Genomic DNA, 15719 nt, shown 5'->3' on the forward strand with positions numbered 1-15719 from the left:
TATATGTGGGTCAATAACACCTCAGTAGTTAGAATTCATCATAAATATTTACTCAAGGTGCATACACACAACGAAGCAGACACAATACATGCACTAATTGAAAGGAAGAAGAAAAGACTGCCTACTATGAATATTTCTGTACCTCATGAATGGGCCCAGTTTATAAGGACCTGCAGTTCGTTAAAACCACTTATTGTTTATGAGATGAAAACAAGTGACTTTTCTAACTTTGAAAAAATGGGCAAAGAATCGACAAGCCCGTTTGTGAATCGGAAACGGAATGCAGACAATGAACCCTTTCTATCCTCTAAAGTTGTGCACTTGAAAGTCGAAAGAGACCACCCTGGCATTATGTTTTATAAAACAACATTTTCCCAGGAAAATTTTATATCTGTCAATTTTAAAAGGAAAATGAGAAGTTCTCTCGATGGTCTCCTACCAAAGACATTGGACCAAATAAATAATGAAAATTCAATTCCAATTGGTAGTTCAAAATATAACCACCTAATGGAATTGCTAGAATGGGTACCTTCTATTTACCATTCCTACTTTAAACCTTTAAAAACAACAAAAAATAAAGTTGTCGTTAACAAAAATAATTCTTCATGTTCCGAAGATGATTAAATGCTTTTTAATTTAAGTTTTATATTATTTTTGTAATGCTAAGTTCTGATTATAACGTTCTTTTCCTAATAAAATGATACCAAAAGGGCGGCTGTCCTGTTTTTTTAATGATATAGTACCACAGAACAAAAAAAGGCTGTTGTCCTAAGTTATTTATTATTTCAATACAAAACAACTTAACGCTGATTATGTTACTGTAAAATAAAATACAAAGCATGCTTTACCACTTTCCTTTAAATCATAAAGCTGCAACATCATTTGATAATTTTAAAGGCATTTAAAATTATGGTGTACAAATTAAGAGCACTAATTTTGATCTACTTCAAAACAAACTGAAAGTGACTTCCGCCCTTTCAATTCTAATGTACAGCTATGTACTCTTTATTTCAGATGACCCAGGTTTTAGTGTATTTAAACACAAATCTACACCTTATTACCTCTAAACTGGTTATCCACTAATGGCCTGTGTACTATATAATTTCTTGAACCATTCATTTTGAAGAAATATATTCATGTATATACTTACTTTTTCTAGTTTTTTTGGCTTGAAGTTTCACATGCTTCCCTTCTGAAACATTTAATTTCTCTTCTTTACTAGAAGGTTTTCCTATTTGTTTGCTATAAGCCTGAAGTCTTTTCTTAGCTAAAAATACATTTGTTGGGTTAGTTTTTATAACAGATTCTTCACATTTTTCATTTTTGGTATCACATTCACCCTCTATGTATTCATTTGAACCTCTTGAACAAGTAGGACTTTCTGGAGGAGCTTCATCTAATAGCCACTCTGCTAAAGATAGTAAATCTTCTGGATTATCAACCCACTCTGAATTCCAAGTTTCCATTATAAAATGTTGAGATACATTTTTTTATAGACCTAAAATATATATTACTTAGATATGATCAGTGAATGATACTTAAATAGTACACATTACTACAGTTTTTATACATAAATAAATGGAATGAAACTATAAATATTAATAACCTGGTTTTCAGAGCTAAATACTCTAAAACCCAAATTATGTGATACGGGTATGAATATATTTTACTTGAGTTGAAACTAAATTTATATACTATCTATATTTACCTACATGCAATAAAATGATCTCGAAGTTATAATGGTTTCTTCTGATAAACTTGTTTCAGCAATAGTACAAGTTTAGCAATTGTAACTCTCTCCAGGCCGATTAAATATCTGTATCTGGAATACTTGGGAAAGTTATAATCATATGGAATATAACACAAATATATAAAGTATAGCAAGTTACTAATAAAATTACTATTAAATACATGCAATTATTTATACATTGTAATATTGTAAATTAAATTAAATAATATGAACAATTTGACAATTTCTATAAAATCCCAATTTGATTCTGTTTTTACTACTTCAATGGCATTAGATACAATGTTGCCAACATGCATTCCAAATTTATTTAATATGAATTATTCCAATTATTGATCTACATTAAAGAATATCACAAATCAATTTTAAGCATTAGGATTTTACTCCATTATTTTTACACTATGATTAAAACGTTAAAACGATATATTTTTGTTGAATATAAAATTTTTATTCTCCTAATATATTATAATATTAATGTTGGTGATCCTGATTTGTCAATTGTCATTTTTTATCATAGGCGTAGGATTTTTGTATTTAATCAATAAATATAAATAACAACTTATTTAGCATTTTCTTACAAGTACATATCAACTTTTAGATCTTATTGGTATCTTAAATGCTTGCGACAAATTTAACATGTTGCTTTTAAAAAAGATCAATAATTTTAAGAAAATAGTAAAATTTTCCAAAAAGGAGACAGCGATTGATAATGGCAACACTGAGTTACACTGTTGTTAACTTAGATGTTGACAGTTGACACTGTTGACAGGCCAAAGCAAAAGTAAAGGAAAGAGAGATTTATTTTTAAGCGTAGCCATATTTGTTTGTCTCTACTATTTCAAGATTCTCAAGTTGCTTTGTATGCTAATCAGATATATATTTGTCTAAAATGAACATTAATATGGTAAGTAATATTAAATTGGCTTTAGACATAGCATTTAAACATTTTTGCTTTCTTTAGGTTCCAGCTTCAGATGAGGATGATGATATAGAAAGTCTTAGGAGAGCAGCTTTGCACTCATTAAAGAAAAAGCATACATTTTCAGGCACACAACATGGATTTTATTACCCGAATTTTCGAGGTGGAAGAAGGGGATCAAAAAGTGTAAGTAGATAATGCTTTAGCCATAACTGCCATGTAAATAGATCAATACTTTGATCAGTTATAATTGCACAATAATTCAGTTACATTTTTTGCAGTATATTAAGATTAAAGTACCAAACGAAATGTTTTATTTGTGAATGTGAAAATGGAATTAATTTCATTGTGTAGAATGTGTTACAAATGTTATGGTCTACCTAAAAATGGATGCATCACAGCGACTGACTGTCAGCACAAAGCAGCTTAGTGATTGTATCCAGCGCTAATAGGGAACCCTTAGTAAATCTCACAGCGGCTGACTTCCAGCAGTGCAGCCTGAACCCTACCACTTACTCAGCTGTCCAGCCGCTGTGGTTGTCCGAACACACCCAATGTGTGGTTTATGTATCCATTACAGCGAACAGACAAAGTTTTAAATAAAGTATATATTAACAGTAACATCATGACTACCTCCCTCATGAGACCGTTTATTCTGTTATTCATGTCGAGTTGAACAACTTTTTTAATTGGAAATTTTTCTGAAGGGGACAGGGAAAAAAATTCACATAATCTTCAACTTTGTAGCGTTCAACAACTGGAGTACCCTTAAAAATTTGTTGTACAATATTACCAGTAAATTTTAAGTATTGTTATCAACAAATCCTGAAAAAATCAGCTGTGAGTGTACCAATGAACTGTCAATACGGATGGAATGGCCCCGTCCCATTCAAATAGTGAAGCGAGATTGACGCCAACATACAAGAGAGAGGTGGTGAGAGAGACAGAAAAGGATCAGGTAAAATTTGACAGGCCCTGTAATTTCAATTGCCAATATCAACTTAAATCGGGGAAATGGACCTCATATTTTTTTAACTTGGTATCAGGGCTGATAGACAGTATTTAAAAATTAAGTTAATTTAATAAAATAATATGATGTTCATTTTCCCGCAAATTACACGTCCTGTCAAATTTTACCTGATCCTTTTCTGTCTCTCTCTACTCTCTCAGGACCTCTCTCTTGTATGTTGGCGGCATTAACTTTCTTCATGCCTATTCCATCGGTATTGACAGTTCGTTGGAGTGTACACATTTTATGAGTCTTAATGTGATCAGCTAGTTTAGGAAGATATAAGGTGGTAAAAGGCATAATTAATGCAGCAAAATATATAGAAATTTAAAAAAAAGTCTTGTATTGAGTGTTCACGATCTCTAGCTGGACTTGAATTTTATATTCCAACAGGAGGATGCTGCATGCCTAGTGTGACCAACTAGCCCGAATTACGAAGTCGTGATTCGGCGCCCTGGATAAGGCTTCCAGGCCATCCGAATTTTCAACGTTTTGGTAAAATTGTATTTTCAAATTTTGAATATGTTATTATTCTAAGAATTCACATCAAATTGAATTGGTTGGACGAAAAAAAGTCGACAATTTCTAGAGTGTAATACTAACACCACATTCAAAACACATGCATTTTATGTCGTGGTATTATAGTTCTACGAAAACTCAAACTCTGGACTTTTCACGTTTCTGTATTTTAATTATTGTCTTCTGAAAAGACGATTTAAAAACATGAATATGTACTAATGAATGATAACTATATTTTTATAAGTTTCTATTTACATGGAAGTCCAACATCAGTTAATTTTATATTTTTTTCTTTTTTGAGAACGATTTCCTGATTGGAAGTCGAAACGTCAAAAACTAACAAAAATGTGATTATCATTACAACTCTTCACATCAAGAAAATTTTTATCAACATAAAAATGTTAAATAATTAATAAAAGGATGATATTCAAGTTCTATATTTCAAAAAAAATACCCTGATTTTCATTGAAAAGTCCCGGATTTCACGTATTTTTTTCAGCCTTGTCCCGAATTCGACTGAATTGGAGTTGGTCACACTATGCATGCCATATTGCCATATGATGCTCAAGTCCTCTTATGGCCTTTAACACATTCAGTGCCCACAACCATAGTGTGTGTGTGTCAAGAGTGTTTCATCAAGGGTGCTGACGACAAGTGAATGTTACTAAATGAACCATTTAAGTATTTGGTATCAGCCATGTGGAGTTTGTTCAAGATGGGCACCGAACATGTTAAACAGTTCACACTGTTGTTGAGACATTGTGGCATCAGATAAAACCGGCATTGCATAATGATTCCCTGAGAAATTGAAGAAAATTAGGTGAATTATGTATAATCTCTATAGCAGTGACATATGCGACAATAGACTAACCAATACTAATTTGCTACAATTTGCTGATGACACTGCAGTGATATTATATGGAAAAAATTTAATAAAGACAATGGACTTATTGCAGAGGTAGGTGGATGACACAATATCTTGGATGAATAAATGGAGATTAACAATAAATCCTTCTAAAACAAAACTAATAATATTTAACCATAGAATCCAAGATCACTCATCAACTATAAACATATGCGACAATATGATTAAACCCTCCCAAACTGTTAAGTATTTGGGAATAGAAATAGATAACAAATTGAAGTTTAACCACCACACAGCAGTTATAAAAAGGAAAATTATAACTAGAGCAAAACACTTCAGAAGTTTAACATACAAGAATGAGGGAATTACGATTGAAACAGCAGCCAATATTTATAAAATAATTTGCAGGCCCATGCTGGAGTATGGTTCTACAAATTTCTATAATTCTAAAGCTCCTGCCAAAAATAATCTAAAGGTGGCTGAAACAACTAGCCTTCGACAAATTACTAGAATGCGTCATCCTGATAATCCACTTCATAATCCATCCAACAGAATGCTGTACGAGAAAACTGGAATTGAACCTATTAATGAGAGACTCAATAAGCTGTTTAAATATCTCTTTATTAATGACAATAACAAAAATTTGCTTGAGCCCCACATTGTGAAGATACCAGAGGACAGTGCCCGTAGATATCCAGGAAGAACTCTTTTTGAAGAAATCTGCTACACATCAAGACAATAAACAACTCTATTCAAATCATCATCTGTATTGTAACTAATTGTCAGTGATATTGTGATTACCGCTACATACAAATATTTTTTTTTAATTATTGTATTGTATTAATATTAACAAAAAACATATATTGTAATAATGTATATTAATTGTGTAAATTGGCTGAAAGACTTCGGTCGATGGCCTTTTGGTACATTGTATCAATAAAGTATGTCTCTCTCTCTCTCTCTCTAGGTGAATTGCCTGGGGGATGGTGTTGACTCTGATTTGTGTCAATTCTTAGTAAGTACAATGCCAGACAGGATCGCCACGGATGTATTAAAATAGTAATTTCTTGGATTGTCCGAAAATTTAGTTGCAATGATATTATACAATATTTTCGTTTATTTTTCTGCCAACACTGCAATTCAAAGTTTATAGAAACCAAGCCATTTCAATATTTTATTTACTTTACATGAAGTCTTTAACTCAATACTCTGTATGTCATGAAGTCTTTAACTCAATACAATGTCTTTAACTCTGCACACATGCAGAGGATTTTTAAAAGATTGGACTGCCACCGACCAATCCCTTTACGAATCCCTCTATTTTATCTGCATGTTTATACTCCCGAGCATTCTAGATCACTGAATTATTAAACCAAATTAAATGTGTTAAACCAAATATGACAAAATTCAATTTGGCAACATTGTGTGAAAATCAAGTCTTCTCAGATATCAACAGAACTGATATTTTAATCCAGACAAATTAATAGGTTTTTTTACCAACAAAAAAGATATGTTTTAACCAAATGTTTCAAATATGATGTGCAAAATAATTTTGAATTTGGTTCCTCTAATAAACTTGTTTTTTTTCCTTAAAAGTAGAAAAATTTTCTCTTGCTTAATATTTATCGTCTAATTATTTGAAATGTATTAATATGCAAGTGTTTACTGTAAATTCTAAAATGACTAATTTGCAATGATTAGCAGACACTAATAGAACATAATTATCAAACTAGAGCTAACATCAAATAAAAACTTAGTATTACCACAATTAAGTCGAGGAATAAGCCAACATTCTGTGATTTTTAGGGCACCCAAGTATTATAATTTACTGCCAAACAAAATAAAAGAAATCAAATCATTAAAAAAGTAGTTGATTGTATTACTGAAAACAAAACAAAATTTGAATTGTAAATCCTGAAATTTTTTTGAAGTGAAAACTTCTTTAAGGACGTTGTGCGATTTTTGGATAGGGGAAAATGTATTGAATTCGCGACCATCATCGCTCATGCTATATATTATTTGTATGTAGATATAAATTGTATAGAAGTATTTAAATTTAAAATAAGTGTAAAACCTATTTTAGGATGGGGAAAAAGGATTTATTTCGCGACCGTCATCTCTTCGGCGAAATAAATTTTGTATGTATATCGATGCATTTTTAGCAAAGTAACGTAAGTGATATTTTTGGCGAAAATCATGTTTTTCTATTAAACTAACGCTACTATTGATCTATCCAAGATGGCGGAAAGTAAAAATGTGCCGTCATCTCTCTCTACAGTAAAAGAGGTAGATTTTGAAGAGAATACATTTAAATGTTGTCAAACGAAGCCTAATAAAACACTCGTTTGTATAGTATGTGGAAATAGTTATCATATCTCATGTTCTGTGAAAAACAAAGTGAAATTCTTCAAGATAGGGGATTCGCGTGTAATCTGTTGCCAAAATAGTGATGGACAACCCATCGAATCATTTAGTGCCATCAGTACCGGCGCTAGGGTATAAGGCGCCCGCCTGCAAAACTTGCATAGGCGCCCTTCGGTTTCTTTTAAATTAATATTTTGTATAGCACCCACAGAAAAAAGCTCATTTTGGCGCCGCCCAAACAGGGGCGCCCGCCTGCAGTGCATCCCTTGCAGGCCCGCTATCGCCGGCCCTGAGTGCCATAGCGATAGAAAATCAGTGGTTAAAAAGGCTGTTAGCTGAAAAAGATGATAAGTACAATTTATTATTAGATAACAATAATCTATTAAAATCAAATAATGAACATTTGCTAGAAAAATTAAATTTATTGAAATCAGAAATAACCAGAACCAAAATCTCACAAAAACCCAACACAACTGCTAATGAGGGTTTAATAAAAACTCAAGGTAATGAAGATAAGACAGCCAGTGTCCAATCAACGAATTCTAAATACAAAACAAACAATGAAACTGACTCAAATAAAAATTTTAATGATAAAAACACCAAACATGTTGAAAGGAATTCTAATATACAGGGCAATTCAAAAATTTCTACAAACGAATTAAATGCACAATTAATGGATATTCAAACCAAACAGACATGTGACTACATTACAAATTTAACTGTCGAAAATGAGGAAAGCACAAAAATGAATCTTATCAGAGAATAAAACGAACGATGATGGATATCATATTGTGACAAAAAGACGCAAGAAAATAATGGGAACTGGAATTGGAGATAAGGATTTCCATGGAAAATCCGAAAAACCAGACAAAAAATTGTGGCTATTCATCTCAAAAGTTCCGGATAGTGTAAATGCGGACCACATCAAGAGTTTCATAATAACTAAGACAAACTGCGAGGATATACAAGTAAAGTTGTTACCAACTGACCAGAAAAGAAGGGATAATCAATGTTTCATGATAGGTGTACTACCTGACTTAAGGGAAGAAATTTACAATCCTGCTTTTTGGCCGAAAAAAATTGGCATTGAACGATTTAACTTTAGGTTAGGAAGAAGATTTTTAGATCGTGAGCATCACAATAGAGGTCTGTCAACTGGAGAAGATAGACCAGACTCTTTTTTAGTCAAGTAAATCCAAGAGAAAATAATATAGTAAATGTTATGTTATAGTTAGTATTTGAATGTATCTTGTACTGTGTTTGTACTATACCACGTTGTTTTATAAAGGTAAACTCATTTTTAAAAACAATAAATTTTCTGTCTCTCTCTCTCTCTATTGTTCAGAAGGTACTGCCAAAGTGTAGTAAGCCTAGAATTACTTTAAACATAATATATGTATAGGCTTACTACACTTTGGCAGTACTTTCTGAACAATAATAGCGTTAGAAAAACATGATTTTCAAAAATGTCACTTACGTTACTTTGCCAAAAATGTCATCACTTCGAAGAATAAATTTTTGAAGTGAAAACTTCTTGAGGGTCGTTGTGCACTTTTTGGAAGGGGAAAAGTATTGAATTAGCGACCGTCATCGCTTCGGCGAAATAAATTTTTGAAGTGAAAACTTCTTTAGAGACGTGCACTTTTTGGATGGGGAAAAATTATTAAATTAGTGACCGTCATCACTTCGACTAAATAAATTTTTGAAGTGAAAACTTCTTTAGGGACGTTGTGCACTTTTTGGATGGGAAAAAGTAATAAATTAGCGACCGTCATCGCCTCGACGAAATAAACATTTGAAGTGAAAACTTCTTTAGGGACGTTGTGCTCTTTTTGGATGGAAAAAATATTAAATTAGCGACCGTCATCACTTCGATGAAATAAATTTTTGAAGTGAAAACTTCTTGAGTGACGTTGTGCACTTTTTGGATGGGGAAAAATTATTAAATTAGCGACCGTCATCGCTTGGACGAAATAAATATTTGAAGTGAAACTTCTTTAGGGAAGTTGTGCACTTTTTCGATTGAAAAAAGTATTAATGTAGTGACCGTCATCGCTTCGATGAAATAAATTTTTGAAGTGAAAACTTCTTGTTGAGGGACATTGTGCACTTTTTGGATGGGGAAAAATTAATAAATTAGCGACCGTCATCGCTTCGACGAAATAAATATTTGAAGTGAAAATTTCTTTAGGGACGTTGTGCACTTTTTGGATGGAGGAAAAGTATTGAATTAGGGACCTTCATTGCGACCGTCATCGCTTCGACGAAATAAATTTTTGAAGTGAGAACTTCTTGAGGGATGTTTTGCACTTTTTGGATGGGGAAAAATTATTAAATTAACGACCGTCACCGCTTCGACGAAATAAATTTTTGAATTGAAAATTTCTTTAGGGACGTTGTGCACTTCTTGGATAGGGAAAAAGTATTGAATTTGCGACCGTCATCACTTTGCTGAAATAAATTTTGTATGTATATAAATTATGTGTATGTATACATAAAAAGCATAGGGCAGACGCATCGCGTATATGATATAGGTATAGCACTTCTTTTTGGATTGGGAAAAAGCATTGAGCTCGTAATTCAAATACTATAAGAAGTTTTCACTTCTGTCGGCACTCCCATGAGTGCCTTCAATTTTTTTTTAATTTGGAATTCTTAATACCTATAAGATGGTTTTTTTACGTATTATATAGATATGTTGTTTACTTAGTTTTAAGTTAAATTCCTAATAATTTTGATTCTCAAATATGTTTTTAAGTTGTGTTTGTTTATAACTAATAATTTATATTTATTTAGGATTTTTCTATAGGTGTCTTTCTGTACACTATTATTATACCTACTTAAATTGTAAATTTTGATTAATAAATTGAATTGATTAATAGGATGTTAAAATACTTCCAAAAGCTTATCTTTAAAACAGCTACTCAAATTTCTTAACAAACATTGATACCCTCATTTTTTGCACATTCTGGCCAAATTCAGTCCCGACTATAAAATGTAAATTATAATGAGTTTAGGATTCATGATTCAAAACATAGCTGGACAGGAAAGACAAAAATTTAAATGGTGTAGCTACAAACAAAATGGATCTGTAACTTTGAATTAGAATATACAATCTCTTTTATAACCGAATTTGGTTTCAAATGTCTCCTCTGCCTCACAAACTTTTAATCAGCTCTTTTTTTTTTCAGGGCAATTTTAATGGGGTTAGAAATACTAATTTGATATCCCTGACTCACATTCAACCTGTCTCAGAGGCAAACAATGAATCTCCTACTAAAGAAGTAACTGTTGAAGATGGTTCCAGTAAATTTAATAGGTATAATAAATCTGATAGATCAGGCAGTGAATCTGAAGACGACCCCCTAGTTGGAATTAATTCAGCAGCCAATGAGAAAAAATCTGAGAGTTTAGATGAACTCATGCAAGAGTTAGATAGTCAAATTGTTGGTGAACCTAATGTAACCAGAGATCTTATCAGGATTAGATCAGATCAGGATCTCTTAGAAAAGACAAACAAAGAGGGAGACCAACCAGAACAATCTCAGCCCCAAGCAATTACAGTTGTAAATATGAACAAAACTAACCCTATTATTATTAGCCCAGGTCTAGAAATACCAGGGTTAGGACAACATTTTTCAAACCCTGCACCACCTGGAACTATGAGAAAACGTCCTAGGTCAAGATCGCCGTTTAGAGGAAATCGTTTCCGTAAAAGACAACCCAAATTTTTTCCATCACCTATGGTACCGCCTCAGCCTATGATGCCTTTTATACCCCCAGAACATTTTCAGCAACCATTATTACCGTTTATTCCACCCGTACCAGAACCAATATTTATACCTCAAGGATTTAACATGATCCCACAACCTGCTCCTCATCCTTATTTTGAGAGACCATTATCACCTCTAGCCATTAACACGGAATCTCTGACTACAGCCACAATGGCGCCTTTATCTCCTAGAAGTGCGGCTTTCGTTATGAAGAATAAAGCGATAGTTGAAAAAAGGCGACGATCTCCTAGAAGGTCATTTTCTAGAAGCCCTTCTCGCAGTTTATCTCGTAGCCCAAGAAGATCATTGTCACCAAGAAGACGATCAGTGACACCTCCTCTTAGACGATTTAGAAGATCTATCTCTCCAAGACGATTTTCAAGATCGCCGCCAAGAAGATTTTCACCTCAAAGGAAAAGATCTCTGTCACCAGCTAAACGACGATCTAATTCTCCAAAAAGAAAAGCCACAGAGAATCCTCCACCACAAAATAAACCACCTGTACACAATAGACTGGGTAATAAATCTGACAAGCCAGAAGAAAAGAAGGAAATATCAAGTGAAAAAGAAGCACCTGCAGAAATTAAAGAAGAAGAAATTTTGGATCCTGTACTTGCAGCGAGAAAGAAGAAGTTTGAAACTAACGAGATTAAGAAGAAAGAAGGAATTATTAGGTTAAAACCAAAGGAGGACAAACCGAAAGATGAGGAAGACTATTTACTAGAAGAAAGTGATGAAGAAATTAAAGATCCAAAAGAAGATAATCTAGAAATAAATTTACAAAAAGAAGATAAGCTGGACAATATTTCAAAAGAGCGAAAGCCAGAAGTAGCAAAAAAGCTAAAAGAAGACAAGCCGGGGGTAATAAAAAAACCAGAAATAAAGAAAACAATAACACCTACAACTAGTAGTGTACAAAAAAAACCAACTACAAGTAATAGTAAAACAACAAACACTACACCAACAACAAAACCAACTACTACTTCTACTACTTCAAAGTCAGCCCAAACAGAGTCTACTGTTTCTAAACCTAATAAAACAGAAGTTAAAAAAACAGAAGAAAAACCTAAAGATCCTGTAGTGTCGCCAAAGAAAATTATAGAAGATGATCCTGATGAATTTAAAGAACTAGAAAGGCTTCTTTTCGATGATACTGTTATAGATGAAATATTAGATCATAAAGTAGAAGATATATTTTCAGACGAAGAATCTGCCAGTGATAATGAAGGTAGGTTCAAAGCGAAGGAGAAGCAAGGGGAGAAGAAAGTGCCAGTGCTTTCATTTAGCAAATTAGTAAATGGCACTAAACCAGAAATAAAGGCCGAACCATTACCGGATTCTTCAAAATCTTCAAGTAGTAGATACCAAAGCAGGTATGCCGATAGGAGACCCAGGACACAACCAACTCCAAAGCCACCATCTAGAATTGAAGTACAGAAAGAAAAGGAAAAGAAAGAGAAGATAACTGCTCCTCCTGCTGAACAAAAACCCGCTAGACAAAAAATAACATTATTGACAGAAAAGAAAACACCTCGTCCGATAAAACAGGATCGCAAAATCGAGATTAAGATAAAGAATCCGTCAAAATATGAAAAGGGCTCCAAACCAAAATCTAAAGCAGAATCTAGTGTACCAATTCAGAAAATTATTGTTCCTATTCGAGATGACTCTGATGACAGCTCAGACGATGAAGAAGTTATTATAGAATCAGACGAGAGCTCTATAGATGACAGAGATGATGATATTTCTGACGAAGAGACAGTGAGAGGAGGTTAGTACAATTGTATTTTGTTTCCATTTTTAGATGACACAACGTTTGCCAATATTAACAAGCCTGAAAACACTTTTATAGTAATAGGGAACTTGCACATTTTTTTATTACTAATAATGTTCAGTTTTGTATAAAAATGAGATTTCCAAAATTTTACGCTTCAAAAACTCATAATAATTTAGAAGTACAAATTTAAAGTCTTCTGTATTTTAAAATAGTTCAAACGACCCGTGACGTCACACAGTTTAACTATATTATGGTTCACTTTCACGGTTCTTAGACATTACTACGGTTGCCTAAATCGACTAACCAATGAACATTAAGGGTGCGATTACGTCACGAGTGTACTGTCATTTGAATCGTAATATGATTTTTTTTTGAATCCTAAGAAAACTAATAAGTATTTTAGAAAAATTTAAACGCAGGATGAAAGATTACATTATTACCGAGAGCGGAAAGCCCCTTAGAATAAACAAGCAGTTTCTATTAAATGAAATATTTGAAATTAAATATCACACTTCTCTTTTATTTTCAGCCCTGTAACTTATTAAAATAAACATTATAGAAGTTTTCAGGGACTTTCGGCCCTCGGTAATAATGTAGTCTTTTATTCTGAGTTTAAATTTTTCAAAAATATTCATTAGTTTTCTCAGGATTCGAAAAAAATGAATACAATTAAAACACATTGAGAATTTTGACATGCGTCAAAATTTTGCTTTAACTCAATGTAAAATTCTAAACTGTTGAATTCCAACTTCCCTAATTTTTTTACATCAAAAGACATTAGAAACTATTTGTAGAGGATTGAAATCTGTATTGAAAACAACTGTTAAAATTGCATTTCAGTTTTTCAACCCAAAATTAGGCCACACACAATGCAATAATGTTCACATTTTTGAACTGTCAATATTTTTATTTTATCATTTATTGTTTAAAAACAATACAGTTGATAAGATACCCTCAGTTGCGGAGAAAGTATTAATAAAGATTTTTTATTCAGTCAATGGTGTGAGCACTGTCAGTTAAATAGTAACGTGTGGCCTAACTTTTACACGCATACCTATTGTGGCAAATGTATCATATTTTTCAAAATTTTGGAATGCATTTAAATCGTAGAACAATTTTAACTTTTGATTTTAATACAGATTTTAATTCTCTACAATTATTCTCTTATGACTTTTGATGTAAAATAATTAGGGAAGCAGGAATTCAACAATTTAGAATTTTATATTGAGTTTCCTATGGCCCGTTTTACGATTCACCACCCTGTATAAGATAAAATGTGTATTATTTGCCTTATTATTTAATAATAACACAAATAACACACATATATACACAATAACACACATTCAGTGATCGAAAATCATTTAAAAATATGGGATGGGTATTCTTGTGACGTGAAGTCAAAAATATAAGTCTCCCCACCACCGTCGGTCAAGACAACCGTAATGAAGTCTAATAACCGTGATTCCGTTTATTGTTATAATTAGGTATATTCTTCTTCTTATTTAGTTTATTGGCCTCCACCTACTTGGGTATACTTCGTCGCGGAATAAAGGAAAAATATTTATATTCTATTAACATTGATCGTATGTCATTTTAATAATATATACCAGTTTGTTGGCATTGGAGTTTGATATAGTTATTGAAGGAAAGTAAAGAAGGTTTACTACGGAAAATAAAACCATTTTGTAAAAGTACAAGTTTTCTATGAATAGTTCAAACGATCAAAAACACTTGTAACGTCACATAACTGTATTTTCTACTGACGTTTATAACGTCTAATTTAAAATTCTGTTTACTTTGTTGGAAGAATTTAAACATATAAACGGATGACGTCACGACGCGTTTTGAGCTGGCTGGTATAATTTGAATTTTTAATCGTCTTTAGGGGCCAAACGAAAGCCAAACAAAACTTTTTTATCTTTGATAAATGTTTTAAATTATGTTCTGTTGTGATTTATAACATTTTTTTCGAATTTAAAATTTTATGCAAGTTCCCTATTGCATCAGCAGAAATATTGTTAAGTATGTTAAGTATTTAGCCAGCCTACATAAAGTATTTAAAACATTTTGTTTTCTTACTAAGGGAACTATGGTGTACGAGCTGTTTATCCCGGAATAGAATAGTACCTCATCATCTTGAGCCCTCTAGTGTAAACTTAAATCACTTTGTCAAATGATAGTAACCTAATATCAAAAACTGTTGTAAGTCAAAATTTTAATATACGACTTGGGTTCTGAGTGGCTCAAATGAGACAAATATATAATATATTGTGTGTGAAATGTCATAGACATCTTTTTAGACGGTCACTCTTTATTTTGGCGAATGTTGTGCTATGAAGCGAAAAAACGTATTTAATTGATATTTTCCCCTTTTACTGTAAACCATTGTATGTTTTTTCATTAGGTGACCTCAGAGCTCAGCTAAGTAGAAAAAGAGCTGAAAAACTGAAACTTCCATCATCTGCTGAGGTTTCAAGTAGGCTTTTGCAGTATGCCTTACGAGGTGCGATTTTTAAGAAGGCAAAGAAAAAATCAAAGAAGAAGAGTTTATCCAGCAGCGGTAAGTAGTTGAACTATATTTTGTACGAATAGTTTTATTTTTATATCCTTTTCAATATGGTCAAAGTCATAAAGGGATGTCACGAGTTGAAATGGGGAAAGGCTAATATTAAGCTAATAATATCGAGCATAATGTAATTACTGATTTCGCATTATGTAGGAACATTAACGATTGTGTCACTATGGC

The 15719-nt window shown here is 32.5% G+C and overlaps 2 protein-coding genes across 3 annotated transcripts in view; one reads left to right on the forward strand and one right to left on the reverse strand.

The window, feature by feature from the left end:
- LOC114343366 (titin) overlaps nucleotides 1-2008 on the reverse strand; it is a 92448-nt gene extending 90440 nt beyond the window's left edge. The window contains exons 1-2 of one of the 2 annotated variants that reach the window (XM_028294186.2): nucleotides 1713-2008; nucleotides 1151-1498 (exon numbers count right to left, since the gene is read on the reverse strand). In XM_028294186.2, the coding sequence (XP_028149987.2) occupies nucleotides 1151-1466 (316 nt within the window). In that variant the 5' untranslated portion in view covers nucleotides 1467-1498; nucleotides 1713-2008. Of the gene's footprint in view, nucleotides 1-1150; nucleotides 1499-1708 lie in introns of both variants that reach the window. The other variant, XM_028294192.2, reaches the window with a different exon arrangement.
- Nucleotides 2009-2507: 499 nt separating this feature from the next.
- The window catches only part of LOC114343382 (serine/arginine repetitive matrix protein 1), a 64809-nt gene continuing 51597 nt past the window's right edge, over nucleotides 2508-15719 (forward strand). The window contains exons 1-4 of the mRNA XM_028294197.2: nucleotides 2508-2651; nucleotides 2709-2852; nucleotides 10615-12967; nucleotides 15378-15533. Coding sequence (XP_028149998.1) covers nucleotides 2637-2651; nucleotides 2709-2852; nucleotides 10615-12967; nucleotides 15378-15533 — 2668 coding nt within the window. The 5' untranslated portion in view covers nucleotides 2508-2636. The remainder of the gene's footprint in view (nucleotides 2652-2708; nucleotides 2853-10614; nucleotides 12968-15377; nucleotides 15534-15719) is intronic.

This window comes from Diabrotica virgifera, chromosome 5 (assembly GCF_917563875.1).
Source record: "Diabrotica virgifera virgifera chromosome 5, PGI_DIABVI_V3a".
Classification (NCBI taxonomy): Eukaryota; Metazoa; Arthropoda; class Insecta; order Coleoptera; family Chrysomelidae; genus Diabrotica; species Diabrotica virgifera.